Source organism: Paramisgurnus dabryanus, chromosome 15 (assembly GCF_030506205.2).
Source record: "Paramisgurnus dabryanus chromosome 15, PD_genome_1.1, whole genome shotgun sequence".
Classification (NCBI taxonomy): domain Eukaryota; kingdom Metazoa; phylum Chordata; class Actinopteri; order Cypriniformes; family Cobitidae; genus Paramisgurnus; species Paramisgurnus dabryanus.
The window spans coordinates 11,029,849-11,046,055 of record NC_133351.1 but is presented as its reverse complement, the minus strand read 5'-3'; the positions used below and the strand labels follow the sequence as shown (position 1 = coordinate 11,046,055).

At 36.4% G+C, this 16,207-nt stretch overlaps 2 protein-coding genes across 5 annotated transcripts in view; both read right to left on the bottom strand.

Annotated features, from left to right (window-relative positions):
- Positions 1–16,207, bottom strand: part of hspbap1 (hspb associated protein 1) — a 464,289-nt gene that overhangs the window by 202,326 nt on the left and 245,756 nt on the right. The gene's annotated exons all lie outside the window — the stretch shown is intronic.
- Positions 1–16,207, bottom strand: part of sema5ba (sema domain, seven thrombospondin repeats (type 1 and type 1-like), transmembrane domain (TM) and short cytoplasmic domain, (semaphorin) 5Ba) — a 199,692-nt gene that overhangs the window by 99,531 nt on the left and 83,954 nt on the right. For all 4 annotated transcript variants that reach the window (XM_065251983.2, XM_065251986.2, XM_065251985.2 and 1 more), the window contains 3 exons: positions 13,170–13,410; positions 590–689; positions 235–280 (listed from right to left, as the gene is read on the bottom strand). In XM_065251983.2, the coding sequence (XP_065108055.1) occupies positions 235–280; positions 590–689; positions 13,170–13,356 (333 nt within the window). In that variant the 5' untranslated portion in view covers positions 13,357–13,410. The remainder of the gene's footprint in view (positions 1–234; positions 281–589; positions 690–13,169; positions 13,411–16,207) is intronic.

Below are 16,207 nucleotides of genomic sequence, written 5' to 3'. Positions count from 1 at the left end.
CCTTCACTATCCAGTCCAACTCATCCATTTCAAGATATTTTTTTAAAATAAAACTGAAGTTTGTTGACAACTTCATGCACATGCATAACTTAGATTTGCTACGTAACTTATTCCAAGCATTTAAGTCATCCAATCAATATGGTCAACATAGTGAAAAAACATCAATTCAGATCAGTGGATGAAAACTTTTCCATAGTTGCAGCATTGTGACCCCTAGTAAACATAGCTTCTTACCTGGATTAATGAAATGTTGCTTAGACTCAATCTGAAGAGGTAGTTTCTGAAGAGAAATAAAGAGATTGCAGAAGATGACTAGATCATCTAAACCACTGGAGACACAATATTGAAAGTGCTTCCTAATATGTCAATAAGCCTGAAGAGCAACAAACACACAGTGAGTTACTGAACGTGCACTGTTTTAATCTAATGCAAAAATGTAATTACAAGTATATCACTATAATATTTGAAATGAAAAGTATTTGTTATCCTACTGTACTTTTGCTTAAATGACAGCATGGACTCAAAATACACAATACACTGTTAAAAAAATTATCATGTTCATAGATAAATCCATACAGTAGGTTTTTACCTTGCTCCCACTATAAGTTCATTTCTTGTGAGATCCAGTGTGAGCTGGGAGTAGTCCCTTACGCCAGGGTGGGAGAAAGTGGAGATCAATGGATTAAAAGCTGGAGAAAAAAAAGACAGAAACATTAGTGGTATACTGAACATTATACAGTATAATAACCGACTCATAGTATAATCATCAAGTGATTATAAAACTTCAAAGGTTTATATAATTAAATGATTTATAGAAGAGATCAACCATGATCACTAAACCTAGAAAATATAAGTTCTTGCCGAGGGTTCCCAAAAACAGGAAAGCAGTAAGGCACTAAGCTTACTGGTTCTCTACAGAGATGCTGATCCTAATTCAACATGACACTTAGTCAAAACTCAGCTTACAGAGGAATCTCCGAACATAAAAGCGCTGTTAAATACAACGTTTCAGAAATCAAAACAATTTGTCCTGCCAGATATTCACAGCACCCACTGGGCCTATTGAAGTGGGAATTACATGAGACAGAAAAGGGTATTATGTAAAAATAAAAAACACTTGATCTGCCGGTGACCTTAATGTAGCTTAGTAAATGGGATTTCACTGTAAGAGGAAACCAATAAAAGAGATTTGTTATCTCTTCATACTGAATAAAATCTCTCAGCAGTTTCAAATATGTCGTCTGTCTAACATTGCGAAATTCTTTTATTATATTACATAATTTAGTTTTTAAATAATGATTATATTACATGTCAGATAGCTCAGATTTAATTTCCTAAGAACAGAGATGACTAAAAAGGGTCTTGGGTTACACTCATTCCTCAAAGTCCTATGAGAACATTTCTGTTATTCGTTGCCTACAGGTGCACACAAAGGCACACAAACACAGCTGTGGACTTCTTAGTGCACAGGTCAATACCAAAGTGACACTGGTTTCCACTAACAAGACGTTCATAAATACCACTTCATACAGTCATGAATCTTGGAGATACACTGTAGTGTCATCCAGATGCTAGGGTCATCCAAAACAATTTTTCCCAATTCACATGGGAAATCAAATCTCATGTGGAGTTTGCACATCATTTACAAGTTAATATCTGGGTAACAGAAAAAGCTCAACTATTAAATCAATATATGAAGAGTTTCGTTGCAGAAAGAGATAACATCGTTTGTAAAAATTTTGTCAAAACATGTTTATTATTACTCCCATATGTAATCATGTTATTCTTTTGTTTTATGGTGTTACTTAGCTGTATGTTTTAAGTTATGAAGGTTTAAATCAAAACAAACCAACTGCAGTTGAATTGATATTAAAGGAATATTCCATTTTCTTAAAAGAAAAATCCAGATAATTTACTCACCACCATGTCATCCAAAATGTTGATGTCTTTCTTTGTTCAGTCGAGAAGAATTTATGTTTTTTGAGGAAAACATTGCAGGATTTTTCTCATATTAATGGACTTTAATGGACACCAACAATTAACACTTAAATCAACACTTAACAGTTTTTTTCAACGGAGTTTCAAAGGACTATAAATGATCCCAAACGAGGCATTAGGGTCTTATCTAGCAAAACGATTGTCATTTTTGACAAGAAAAAAAATGCTCTTTTAAACCACAACTTTTCGTCGAGCGTAAATGCGTAGTGACGTAGGGAGGTCACGTGTTACATATATAAAACGCACATTTGCCGACCATTGTAAACAATAAACTGACACAAAGACACATTTGTAAACACTGGGGCGGAGTTTCGCGTTCGTCCTCTGTGACCTCTTGACGTCATGACGTATTGCGTGGGGTCACGTTGGCGCATCACGACCGGATTTAAACGAGAAGTTGTGCTTTAAAAGTGTATATTTGTTATTTTTATAGTCAAAAATGACAATCGTTTTGCTAGATAAGACCCTTATGCCTCGTTTGGGATCATTTAGAGTCCTTTGAAACTCCGTTGAAAAAAACTGTTAAGTGTTGAGTTAAGTATTAAATGTTGGGCTCTATTAAAGTCCATTAAAATGAGAAAAATCCTCAAAAAACATAATTTCTTCTCGACTGAACAAAGAAAGACATCAACATTTTGGATGACATGGTGGTGAGTAAATTATCTGGATTTTTCTTTTAAGAAAATTGAATATTCCTTTAATAGGCTTTATGCCCAGCTGCACTACTTCCTGAACTTTAGCCAGCTCCTTGTTTCCTGTCTGCCATTATTGGACAAACTGATTTATCCAGGTGTGCCTGACCTCAGTAGTCACAAACAAACTGATTAATCCAGGTGTGCCTAACCTCAGTTATCACAACAACAATATTCAGACACACCTGGATTAATCAGTTTGTCCAATAATAGCAGACACAAAACAAGGAGCTGGCTGAAGTTTAGGAAGTAGTGCAGCTGGGCATAAAGCCTATTGTGATCATATTTCTTGAAGATATTTTGTAAATGTTCTACCATAAATATAAAATGTATTTATCATTAGTAATATGTGTTACAAAGGACTTCATTTGAACATCTTTTAAGGCGATTTTCTCATTATTTTTATTTTTTACATCCTCAGATTCTAGATTTTCAAATAGTTGCATCTCAGCCAAATATTATCCTATCCTAACAAACCATACATTAATGGAAATCTTATTCAGCTTTCAGATTACATAATTTCAAAAAATTGACCCTTATGACTGGTTTTGTGGTCGAGGGATTGAGACTGTACATTATGTTCCTATCGCTCAGCTGTTCTTTATAGAAAAACCACACTAGGCCAATCTGCACTATAGACCTACCTCATTCACAAGTTACAATACACCCTTAGGATTAATCTATTTTAGTCGACATAGTACATTGTTTAGTAATGATAAAAGCAGCCTGACAGAAAGTGATTAATGAGGACAAGAAAGGATGAGAAGGAAGTGTTCATGTTTATTCATCATATCTATATACTGTAAGCTCACACACTATAAACCTATAGAAGCATTAACAACCTACTTTGTCAGCTAACGCACAATGACCCAAATTATTAACAGAAATATTACATAATTTACATAATTAAAAGAGAATTTACATAATTAAATGAGATTTATTACATTTCATTTAATCCAGTTACATCTAAAATGAAATCTAATTAGCAATACATTTAACAGACTTCTTTAAAATAAAGTTTTAATTAATCCATGTCATTGCTATCCATTAGCACTTCTATTTATTTTAATTCTTGAGCCTTAAATCTTAACAGATCTTCAATTGCACTACAATCCATCTCGCTCTTAAAAATTGCAAAACTCGTAGGTTTTGGTATGTTCATAGCATAGCAAAATCCACTAAAGGATGTAGAGCTTTGTCAGAAAAAATTGTCAAAAAAAAAAAATAATAATCATAATAATAATGTGGACAGTGGGGCACAACCTAACACTTTTTGTTTTGGGCTCAATCATTCAAAAAATAATTTAGTTTAATTAGTTATATTTTTACACAAGCAACACACACATCTCTGCTACAAATGAACATTTGAAGTTTTTTATAGTACTTACCATTCTTGGACAAATATAACAAACGTGACAGAAGTGCAAACGTTACAACTTACCCCATAGGTGGGGTTAATTGTAACAGGCAGGGGGTAAGTTGTTACACTTACAAATATTTCAATACTATTTTGTCTATTTACTTGAAATGGATATTGTTTATATATCTGCCTATAATAGAACGGGATCCACACTGTATTCATTCATTCAGCCCTTTTCTAACAATAATTAAATTATAAATGGTTACAAATGTCTAAATATGTGAGAAAAGCAGCACAATTATTACATAACTTTTTTTATATGTGACCCAGTCTGTTATAACCATACTACAGTTTCAAAATCAAATTCTGAGATAATGAGCATCAAAGTCTGATTTTAGCCATTCATTTCATTATGGTTTCAATCTTTGATGTGACCTTATTCAATCAATATTAAAGATATTAACAAAAATAAATTTGTCACACGATTTTTGATAAGACAGGCACATTTATTTTATTGGCAGCCAGCAATCATTCGTGTGTAGCCTAAAACAGCACCAATAATTACTCATACCGTAAGTGCTGAGGGGTTAGTTGTAACACAGGGTTACAATTAACCCCGCTGGGTCAAAATATTTTCAAGCCCACCAAAAAAAGTTGCTGCAGACATATTTCAAAACAATGCTATGTTTTAGTCAACAAGACACTGATTAATATGACATAGCATTGGATCTGGTATCTTACACATCCAACTTAGAAACCCAAAAAAAAAACATATGATGAAAAAATTGATTTACATGCCACCAAAACGCTCGTTCATCAAAAACGCTTTGGAAAAACATTATACATTTCCAATAATTTGCACGTGATTGGTTATTGCAGTGTGAAAAAATACCGGAAAACCAAAATTGCTCAATCTTGTGCAACAATATAAACAGTCCTTGTAACCCCATGTTAGTTTTTGCCCCGCGCACCCCCACCCCAGCTGGGGCAGTACCCTTTAAATCAGTCCTAGTATGTACTATTAGGTACAGATATGTATACATTTAGTAATAACCAACATGTACAGAAACAAATTTATCTACAAGAGTCCACAGCTACCAACCAAATGTGCTAATATGAACTCTTTAGTTGCTGATTTGTACTTTTTAAAAGCGAACTGCCCAGTGACAGCTAGGGTACATATTTTGACAATTTTTTCTGACAGTGCCAGTGTGAAAGCGCTCTACATCCTTTGGTTCTGACAGTGTTGCACCTAACTGTCTTCCTGGCACTTCCAGTCAAGCAAACACAATGCATCTTCTAACTGTCCATCCTGAGGTAACAGTGATCCAGTCCGGATCCAGCATCTAACAAACATGTAAGATGATGCCAGCTCATGCAAAGACTTCAGATGGCAGCTCTTAAATTGGTTCTGACTTTATGATTTGTCTGCTTTATGTATGTTCTACATTGTTTCTTCTGTAAAGCTGATTTGCATTGAAATAAATTTGAACTGAATTAAATGCCATATGACTAATCACTCATTAGCCAAAATAGCTTCATATGAATATTACATTATAAATGACAGCGCCAATATAACCACTCATTATTGTGTGGTTGGCTCTCTTTCTAAAGAAAGCTGCAGCATTGCATGCATTTCAAGGTAAGCCATTCTTCCAGTGGGAACTGTGATATTGCACCTATCAAGCTGCCTAGATGAGGGTTTGTGAATGAATCATAAACAAAAATGCACAAACATAGCAGAGCCGTGATTCTGAAGGTTGCAGGACTGCGTTACTTGATCACACCACATGCATAAGGTACAGGCATGAGAAACAGACCAATGTTAAACACAAGAGTTTGTTTATATTAAGCAAAGTTAAAAGTCAAGAAAAGCTAGAAAATGCTGATCTTTGCATATGCAAACAAACAGTTGTATTGTATGGGTTACAAAGCTTTACCTACTAAATCCCATACACATATACATACTCGCCTACGTAACCTTTCTGGTGGACGTGTAAGCCTCAGTGGGTTTGATTTATATGCATGGACAGCTTCCACACATCATCAAGCAATGTCTGCTGCCCAGCAATCCATATACATAAAAAAACTAAAAATGGGGACCGGTCCAGAAGAGAGCTGATGGACGGTTATTGCGTTTCCTCTCCAAACACACATCGGAAAAGATTAATGCGTGAGCCACCGGATTCCAAGAACAAGAGCAGGTTCAACAACAGTCTGCATCTTAAATGCTTCATAGGACATAAATCATAATCACCATTGTTTTTTCACCCTGACAGATTTAGAAATGACTGCTTCACTCAGAGAGAAAGACAAAATGGGTGGTATTGGCTGTGATCGAGGTATTAAAAATATTGCCACTGTTAAACTCCAAATCATATGAGTAACTTTTATGTAACACAGCAGTTCCCTAAATACATTTTTCACATTTTTGGAAAATTTGATTATAAGGCTAGGTTTAAAATGCAATAAAGTTAGTTTAAATCACAATCAAATCTATCCAAATCTAAACCTATGTATTTACATGTATGCATTTTGAAGATGCAAACACTACATTTTGCTATTTTATGCATATTCCCTGAAGATCAAACCCACACATTTTGTGCTGCTAATGCCATGGTCTACCAATTGAGATATTCAACAAACTTTTTATATCGCAGGCGTTTCAATTATGAAATCTGTGGACGTTTGGAAGGAAATGATAAGACATTCACCCACTTTTTGTAACATTTTCCCAATATTTGTCTTCTTAGTCATTAACTCTGTTACTGTAGACTACCAGGGTTCCCACACCTTAGTTAACTTCAAATTCAAGGACCTTTCAAGGACTTTCCAGGTTCCAGGTTATCGTGTTACCTTTTAAGAGACATTGTTACAGTTCCCTTTCGAGGGAATTCGCGCTGCCTCACCGCGGTGACACTTTGGGGACGCCTCCGGGGTAAGTGTATATCGCTCCATATAAGTGCGTCTGAATGTGTATATCAAATTCAACCAATGGAGAGGCATAACGACAAAGACATGGGGGCCGAGGGAGCCAGGAAGTATATCGCTATCTCAAATATTGCCAAAGACGGCGTTACAGGGACGCAGGAATATGGCAAGGAAGACGCAGCGTCTCGTTCCCTTCTCAGGGAACAACAGTTTCATACGTAACCCGAGACGTTTTCATGTGTCAAAAACAACTATGCAAAAAAGCATTTTGGTATGAATCAACATTCGCATACAGAAAATATAAGCATTTAAAGCGAACAGTTTAGCACATGTGCTTAAAAGGCTAGAATTTGTATGCTATTATTATCCTACACTACACCAGGAATAATATGGATTTTTTCCCCAGAAAACTTCTTGCATAAAATAGATTCAAGCCCTTTCCATGACCTGTATCTGTATGTATATTTTTTCTAAAACTTCCCAAGGCCTTGATTTTTTTTCCCCAGATTCAAAAACTTTCAAGGACTCGTGGGAACCCTGTGTAGAGATGCACACATTAGTTTAATCACATAATACTACATTCAAAAGGTTAGGATGTGGTCAGGTAGCACTGGCCATTATTTGTATGCGGTACCAGTATGTGGTATAAACATGTCATCTTTGGAAAAAACTTGTATCATCTTTTACTGAAGTATTTCTCAAAGTCAAAAAGTAAAAATAGATGACCATGGAAATGAAGTGACACCCTGCAGAAGTAATGTCACCTATTGATAAATCAGGTCCACAAAGCACAGAGGAAGACATCTAAAAAAACACGAGAGCCAGCTTCATCTCCTCATGTTATTTTCATATCTCGGCTTAAAAGCCTGGCCCATCTTTCAACGGAGCTCCAAGAATCTTATCAGAAAATGCAGAACGCGGCTTATCTGAGACCGGTCTGAATTTGCTTTTGTTTAGTCTTCTGGTCTCCTTCCCCACGCCTGCTGTGTGATTTCCATGCTGTTGTGTCCCTAGGGAACTGGTGGTCGCCGCATGAGTGGAGAGTGCCACAGAAATTTAAATCCTCTTACCCGGACTGCACTCCGATTATAGAAATAGGAAGACAATGAGCTCGCCGCAAGAAATGCCACGGCACAACAGGAGCGGATGAACTCGGTTAAGGGCATTTGGGGGATAAGGCCATAAATCTAGGGCCGGTTCAGCCTGGCAAAGGTCTGAAAGAACACCTTTCACACAAAGCCAATCAGAGAAACATTCAGCGCGCTGGCAATTTCAAACTTCCATTCAAGCGTAGCACGTCAGTGTCTGCAATGGATGGGAAAGGGCAAGGAAAAGTGCAGAGATGACGGAGCCCTGCACGAGGACCGCTGCTATCTGTTCAAACCACTTACCAAATTCTATTTCATTCACAGTCAGCAAAGTAAACCTTGCGGACACCAAGGTTAGACAACTTAGACTCACTCGAAGCAAAGTTAACAGCTACCGCATGCACTACGTTTTGCCTCAGTGGGGACAAGGTCCAACAACATGACAAGAACATTCAGACATCGGTAGCTCTGATGTTACAGACCAATTAGTTTTGGCGAGACAGCAGAAGGGACCAAGGTAAAGAAACTATTTTCCCCAAGGTCCCTTTAAATAGGCCCAGTGGTTAAACAACAGCATTATTACCCAAGAGATTGGTTTCTGAACACATTGGTTTCTACAGACGAGACAAACAATTTCGAGCAAATTACAAAGAGTGGGGTGAATGGAGGGTAGACAATAGCTTCGTGGCACCACTCCTCTTGGGACAGATTACTGTAATTCTAGTTTAACAGGTTAAGACTTTGCATTAGTTCTTGGCATTGGGCATCCAAGGACACACAATACCCAAAATTAGTTTTAAAAAAATGCTGTTTTCAATATCTATATGTTAATAAAAGACCGTTACTATTGAAGTTTTATTCAGCAGCATCAGGTAAATATGACTCTGTGCTCCAATGCTTTCAGAGCCATGGATTTTCTCAGCTTAGCACAATGTGTTATGGAGGTGATATATTGATATCCATGTACTGTAGATAGGCTTGGAATGCAGGTGTGATGGTGCAGATTTACTCTTAAAGCGACACACAAATCTATCCACACAATGTCTCCAGATATATCTATACTGATCTGAAATTCCTTGTAATGTCGGCATGGTATTGCAATTGTTGGCTTACAGATATGTTGGAATTTTAGATGCGATTGTCACGTAACCAGTGAGGAAAACATATGGATTTTCACTACATAGAATAAGAATCAAGGTGCATTTAATATGGTATTACTAACAAAAAACATCTTTGTAGCCATAGTGGTAGCCACATCATGAAATTCTCAATATTTGGAAATATGTTAATGTTTAAACTCTAATACCCAGCACTGGGTCAAAAAGGACGAGCCCAGTCCCAGGCGCTGGGTTGTTTCAACCAAAATGCAACATTTTCTGGGTTAATTTAACCCATCGGCTGGGCTTTTCCCTTTTTGACCCAAGGCTGGGTTGAAAAAAAATTGCATTTTTAAATGTAGTCCAAAAAAACACATAAGTTGTAAAAAGCATCTCGTGTTTGCAGAAATTTGCACAAGCTGACCATCCGCATCTACACATCAATGATACCAGTTTGGTTTTCAACCATTTTGCCTGCCAAGTCGTGCTGAGGCAATCTGAAGGAAATTGCATACAGACTATAGGTTATTCTGAAACAATAAAGATTTTTCAGTCTGGCATGCAGTGAAAAGAGTAAGATATAAAGAAAGATCCCTGATCATTTTTGTTTGACCTTAACTGTTAGGGACTGTTTTATAAACCTGCCAAAATCGAATGCGGGCGTTGCAAACAGGTTGTGACTGAAGGATGGAACTGCACCAAACTATATTGGACCTTATAGAAAAGCTGCCATAAACTGTCAACACTGTTTCTCATTTTACATGCAAAGACGACTCGAAGGGAAAGCGGCAAAAAGCAATCTTGGGGTCAGAGAGAGAGGATGGAAAAGCCATGAAAACTAAAATGCAAATACATTATGTTTTTCGTGCAAGAGACTTGGCATGGGCCATTAACTAAAAAAAAGGAAAAAAAATTAAAATAAATACACATTCTTGACTAAATGTGATGGAAGTAAGCATTGTTTTTTTATATTTATACTAAAATTCATTCAAAAGTTTTTGTTAAATCAACTCAGATTTACAAGTCATTTCAACATATCTTGACTAGAGATGAGTTGTTATAACTACAGGTGAGTTGTTTTAACTTATAAAATTAAGTTGACTTTTCTCAACTATATTTTATGTTGTTAACTATATTTAACTCATCTCTGTTGACATGACATGTAAATCTGAGTTGATTTAACAAAAAATTTTAAGGCAGTAAAGTATTTTTACAGTGTATATTTAAACCAATGGTTGGGGTAAATAAGAACAAACCTAGCTGTTGGGTTAAATAAACCTACACTCTAAAATAATGGGTTGTTTTAACCCATAGATGGGTCAAATATGGTCAAACCCAAAGTTTGGTTATAAATAAATCTATTTGTTGGGTTTATAACTCATTATTGAGTAACAACAACCCAGCATAGGGTTGTTATAACCAAACAGTTGGGTTTGTCCATATTTATGCCACCTATGGGTTAAAACAACCCAACATTTTAGAGTCAAGGATTGAAACAACCCAGATTTTTTTGGTGTATAAATATCCTAAACACTCTGAAAATGGCTGGGTTATTTTTGACCCATAATGGGTAAATATTGAACTTAACACACAACTGGGTTTAAATTGACCCAATGCTGGGTTGTTTTAACCCAACTGCTGGGTTACTATACGCCATGGTTGCATAACAACAACCCAACATTGGGTCATTTTTTACCCAGCATGTGTTTTGTCCAAAATGTACCAATTATGGGTCAAAAACAACCTAGCCATTTTAAAGTGAATGTACACCATTATTTTCCTGAAAAAAAAAACAGGTCAAGTTTTTTGTGATTGTTGTGGGCAAAAATCCTTGATCTTGGGGCACGTTTTCTTAAAAAATGCTAGGCGGGATATTTATGCAATTTTATGCGATGAAATTGCGGGAACTTGCAAAAACTGCGGGAACTTGCAAAAACTTTTCAGTTTTACAGCTTTTTAATGATGTTCACGTCACATAATCACATCACTTCATAACGTTCCCATGACAACAGGGGACATAGCTGCGCTTGTGTGAGGTAAATGCAAAAACAATTTAACTTTCTGCTAAGGTAAGTAATTTTTGCTATGAAAATGCGGGGATTATGAAATATATATTTTGCATATTTTGCGCACTGAAATCTGAAATTTATGCTGTGAAAGTGCAGCGTATTTGAAAAAATGCGTCCCCCGCATAAATATGTGGACTTTGGCTGATTTTCCGTTAAATCATGCGATCACATAATCACAATTTTCTGGAAGACTGAACAATTCTTCATATCAAAACCTTTAGAGCACTTTTTATGGTTATTAGACATTCACTACCATTATATCCGGAAGAGTTGAAGAGACACCAAGGTGACCATGCAACTATCTGAAAAAAGGAAATTTCCATGGTTTAGCTTTAAAAAGATTCAAAGGCATTTGTGAAGCTACAGACCTTGTCAGAGATCAGAGACCGGGGCCCCCAATACGCCTCAGGAGACTCAACCGAGTAGCTGTGAAAAAGTGCCTAAACTAAAAAAAAGCTATCAAAGTACCTAATCTCAAGTTCAGCCAGCACCTGGTTTCAAGGCTACCATATCACTGCGTTAACATAAAGAAATGAATTGGTGTACTTTGGGTCTTCCATACCATTGAGTAAACATAAAAGGTGTGCATGCTTACAATTCAAAGCCAATTGTTCAACGGTTCTTATCATGAAAGTAATGCCACAGTGCCTGTGTTTAGAGGAGCTAAAATGACGGATGAAAATAGGACACCACAACCAAAAGTACAAAGGGAAAATAGTCACCTTGCAAGTGAAAGTGCAGAACAAAGATAGCTTATCCAGCTTGATAATGTACTGCTTGTTTCGCAAATTGTAGTGTTTTCTATCTTGGTGAACAAGGGCGTTTGTAATTCTAGCACTATTTCAAAACACTTGAAAGAATCCTAAAAAAATCCTGCCACTACCATCAAATACAAAATGAAAAATCAAAATGCAACCCAAATTTTTAGTAGCAATAAAAGGAGCTGGCCGTAGGCGATGTCTATATGAGCAATAGCTGTCTAATGTCCAGGCAGGTTTAATATATAATACAGAGACCTCCGCTCAACCATTTCCTTTTTCACCCCTCAAGGCATCATTCTGCAATCTTTCTCATGCCCTTCAGAGAATCAAACAAATACAAACTGTCACCACCCAATGGCCACTGTAATAGTCAACTATAAACCTGTATCTGTCCTCAGTATAAAAACATTTTGTTCTTTGGCTGCGTTACATTTTTTTAAGTGATATCAATGCCTGCATGTTGTTTTTGTTGTGTGCTAGAATGCAGAAGGATAGAAATCTCGAAAAGCTGAAAGACGTTTATCTCTTCTGCACCATGTCCATCAAAGCTTGCCATCTTCATCATACTATCACGCAGTGGTGGCTCGTGACTGCTTTTCCGAGGGGCGCTAATTCAAAATGTGTTCGGAGTGTCATGTGTGTTGCTCATGTTTTCAAAATATGTATTTGGTGTGTCTTAAGAACCATGTGCATCACGTGTTTTGTCGAAATAAGTGCCCAATGGACCAAAAGTTTGGGAACAAAGTCCTATAGCTTTTTAAAAAAAACAAGCCACTTTTCCAATTTTCAAACACGCATTTCAAAACTGTCCTCTTTTATTTGTTATTACTCATAGACATCAATGAGATTCAAAGAAGATCAAAATGAAACTTTTGTTGAAGTCTTCTGTTTCTCCTGACAAAATGAAATCTCACAAATGTCTCAAACTGAGCTCATAGTCTGCAATCAAATGTTAATATTATAGAAAATTTCCAAATAAACCCACAACATTACAAGCATCGCCACTACTTAATCTTTCCAAGCTACAAGCTACTCGTCATTTAGAGTTTCAAAGTGGCTTCCACAACAAGCGTATGACACCCGATCCCAAAAGAGACTAAAATTATACAAACATACTGCTTTAATATTCACAGGAGTGAGAGTGTATGCCCTGCGAGACTAATCAGTATTCACCTTGAATAGAAATGACGGGGTGCTCTAAACGGGTACACTCCGGCCTTGTGTGGGGGGCGGTGCTGGGGGTGGGCTCTGTGGGGACAGGAGGCCTCTGGGACAGTATAGCTGGAAATGGAAGCGTGATGAAACAGAGGATAAGGCCGGGCACAGCCAGGGAAGCCACGTCCCGTGGCAACACTGTCATGGTGACGGAGGCCGACCTCTCCTCTAGCTGCCAAGGTGGGCCTCTGGAATGCACCTTTTCGGAGAGAGAAAGGAAGAGAGATATAAACATACTGAATATATGTATATACATTATAGACAATTAATATATTGTTTTTGGGTTTATTTCATATACTATATATTTCCTTCCTATTTATACCTTTCTTACCACTATACTAGCTAGTTTTGAGCATTATTTAGGGGTGCACATAAAGAATTGTTGATTTTGAGATAAAGAGAGAGTACAAGAGAAAAAAAAACATACATTGTAAACTTGAAAAGCACAGCTTTTGATAAGAAAATTACTAAAAGGGTCATAACCCCATGAATTCCGTATATTTTCCGTATATGTTTTTTCCTTATGTTTCTACTCTGCACTGAAATTTGTTAACTGTAAAGCTGCTTTGCAACAATTCAAAATTGTCTTGAATAAATATGAATTGAAAAAAATAAATCATGATGAATTAAAAGTAGATGTATTAGTATTCATTTAAAAGTAGTACAGTATTAAATGACTGATACCAATATCTTAGCTAGGTGGTTAATACACATTAGAAATAATTCAATGTAATGATGACAAAAATATTTGAAGAGGTTGGTTCCAAATCGCGATAAATGCCATTTAAGAAAAAAAAGAGTTACCGCCAAAATCCGTATTGTATCAGGTCGGTATTAAAGGAACAGTATGTAGGATTGTGGCTAAAACTGGTATTGCAATAACAAAACTTGTGGCTAAAACTGGTACTGCAATCACCCAACTGGTGGCCAATACACAAAATGACAACATAAACATCAGTTGAGGGCTGCAACTCCACTTTTTAAATGACAATATCCTGGCCAGACCACTGTTGTCAGTGACATAAGTATTTGAAATGAAAATGATTTCTTAATGTCTAGTGACATATCAGGGCCATTTTATGATTAATTGTTATAAATTTCTTACATACTGTTCCTTTAAAAAGTAAATTCTTAATTTGACGCAAAATCCAATATCTGCTGTATCATTCTGTCATCTTTTTTCCCAAAACACAATAAACGCCTCTCTTCCTTCTCTGCAGAATGCAATAAATCCGCTTAACAAATCACAGCGCTTCATTCCATGGATTGTAAACATTAATGGCGGCGCGTTGAATACACACAGAATCCTAGTTTTCCTCATCTACTTTGTACTTCGTGATCAACAAACAAACAAAAACAAATGAATACTTTGATGGCATTGATAAACCTGTGGTGGTTTTCTGTGGTGGGAAAGAAAAGTAAGCCTTCAAAATCTAATAATTTACGCGAGAGGCAATCGGTTCTGTTGCTTGTTTTCCAGACAGCATCAAGTTTCTGTCATGCTAACACATTGACCCCAGGGGATCTTATGAAAAACTTTCCATTATTTTACTCGAAGCCAGCGGAAATCAAGCAGGACCAAAACATTTTACAGCCTGCTGTCAAAAAAGTTCAGCGATGATGTCCCAAGAATAACAGCAGCAATGAAAGTGTTGCTAATATGACAAAGAAAGTGTTTTATTAATGCCATTTTATGGAAAAAATAATCAGTTTATATAATAAATCTTTGAAATCAATTATGGATTTGAATTTTTAATGTTTTTATAACCTAAAGATGCTATGTGAAAGTTTGTAACTGAAAATTTGAGTTTTTCAAAATCTGACTTTTTCATCTTGTCACTGCTTGGTATAGAAAACGCATTTTTAACGAAATGTGTCAAAATTTATTTCTTGCGTTTTGAAACCAAACTCTTCATTTGAAAGCAGAAAAAGTTTAAATCATTCAAAAAAGAGATTTAAAAAGACAAGGGGAACACTTCCTTCAATCATTCAAATGGCAAAATATTGTCTGATTTCCATTTTTACTTTATTCATAAGACAAACTCAAAACTCTCTCCAGTCCAAAATATCCATTTATTGAAATAGACAGAAAAATGTGCTTGGTCATAAATAAGACAAAACATAAAACCCAGAGCAAATTAAAATGTAGACATCAGCAAACTCAAAAGTAACAGGGACATAAATGCTACGGTAACACCCGAACAGGGTTCCCTTGTTCCAGGTCAATAGAATGCAAGAAGGTTAATCCAAGGTGAAGTTCACAAAAAGTCCCTAACAATAGGAAAAAGTGTATTTTCATTTCAATCTAACCTGAACAGTTTGTGCAACTACAGTTCAGCCCTGAATGTTTTGTGGTTTAATCATAATGCACTGCAGGCATTGCAAAGAAAGAGGATTGTGCAGACCCGCTGCTGTAAGTGCTGTTATTCATTTCACAAGTGAACAAGTAAACCCATCATATAGGTCATTTACATCAAAGTCCTGAGGATGGAGTAGCCTAAAGTCCCCATTTAATTCAAACTGTATGTCCTAACAACAACAAATTATTGCCACAGTGAATACAAAAGTGTAAAGTATTGGGATGCAGCCATAGTGAGTACACTCTCGGAAAAAGGTACAAGAAGGTAAAAAAGTTGTCACTGGGGCAGAACCTTTTTAAAAAGTACACTGTTGTGCCTAAAATGTTCATATTGGTACCTCAAAGGTACACAATCGTACCTTAGAGGTACATACTGGTACCTTAGAGATATCTTTACCATAATGGTACAGACCGTTCTAAAAAGTACTGTCCCAGTGACATCATTTGTACGATTTTGGATCAATTCCAAGGTAACCCCATTAATACTAACTACCAGTAGCAGCACATTCAAAAGAACTTTGATGTCACATCGACTAACAGTTTCATGTTCACTGTTGAGTGGACATATAATATTATTTGACTTACTGTAAAAACGTCCAGCTTCTAGAACGAGTCAAATATGGTGATATGAAGGTAA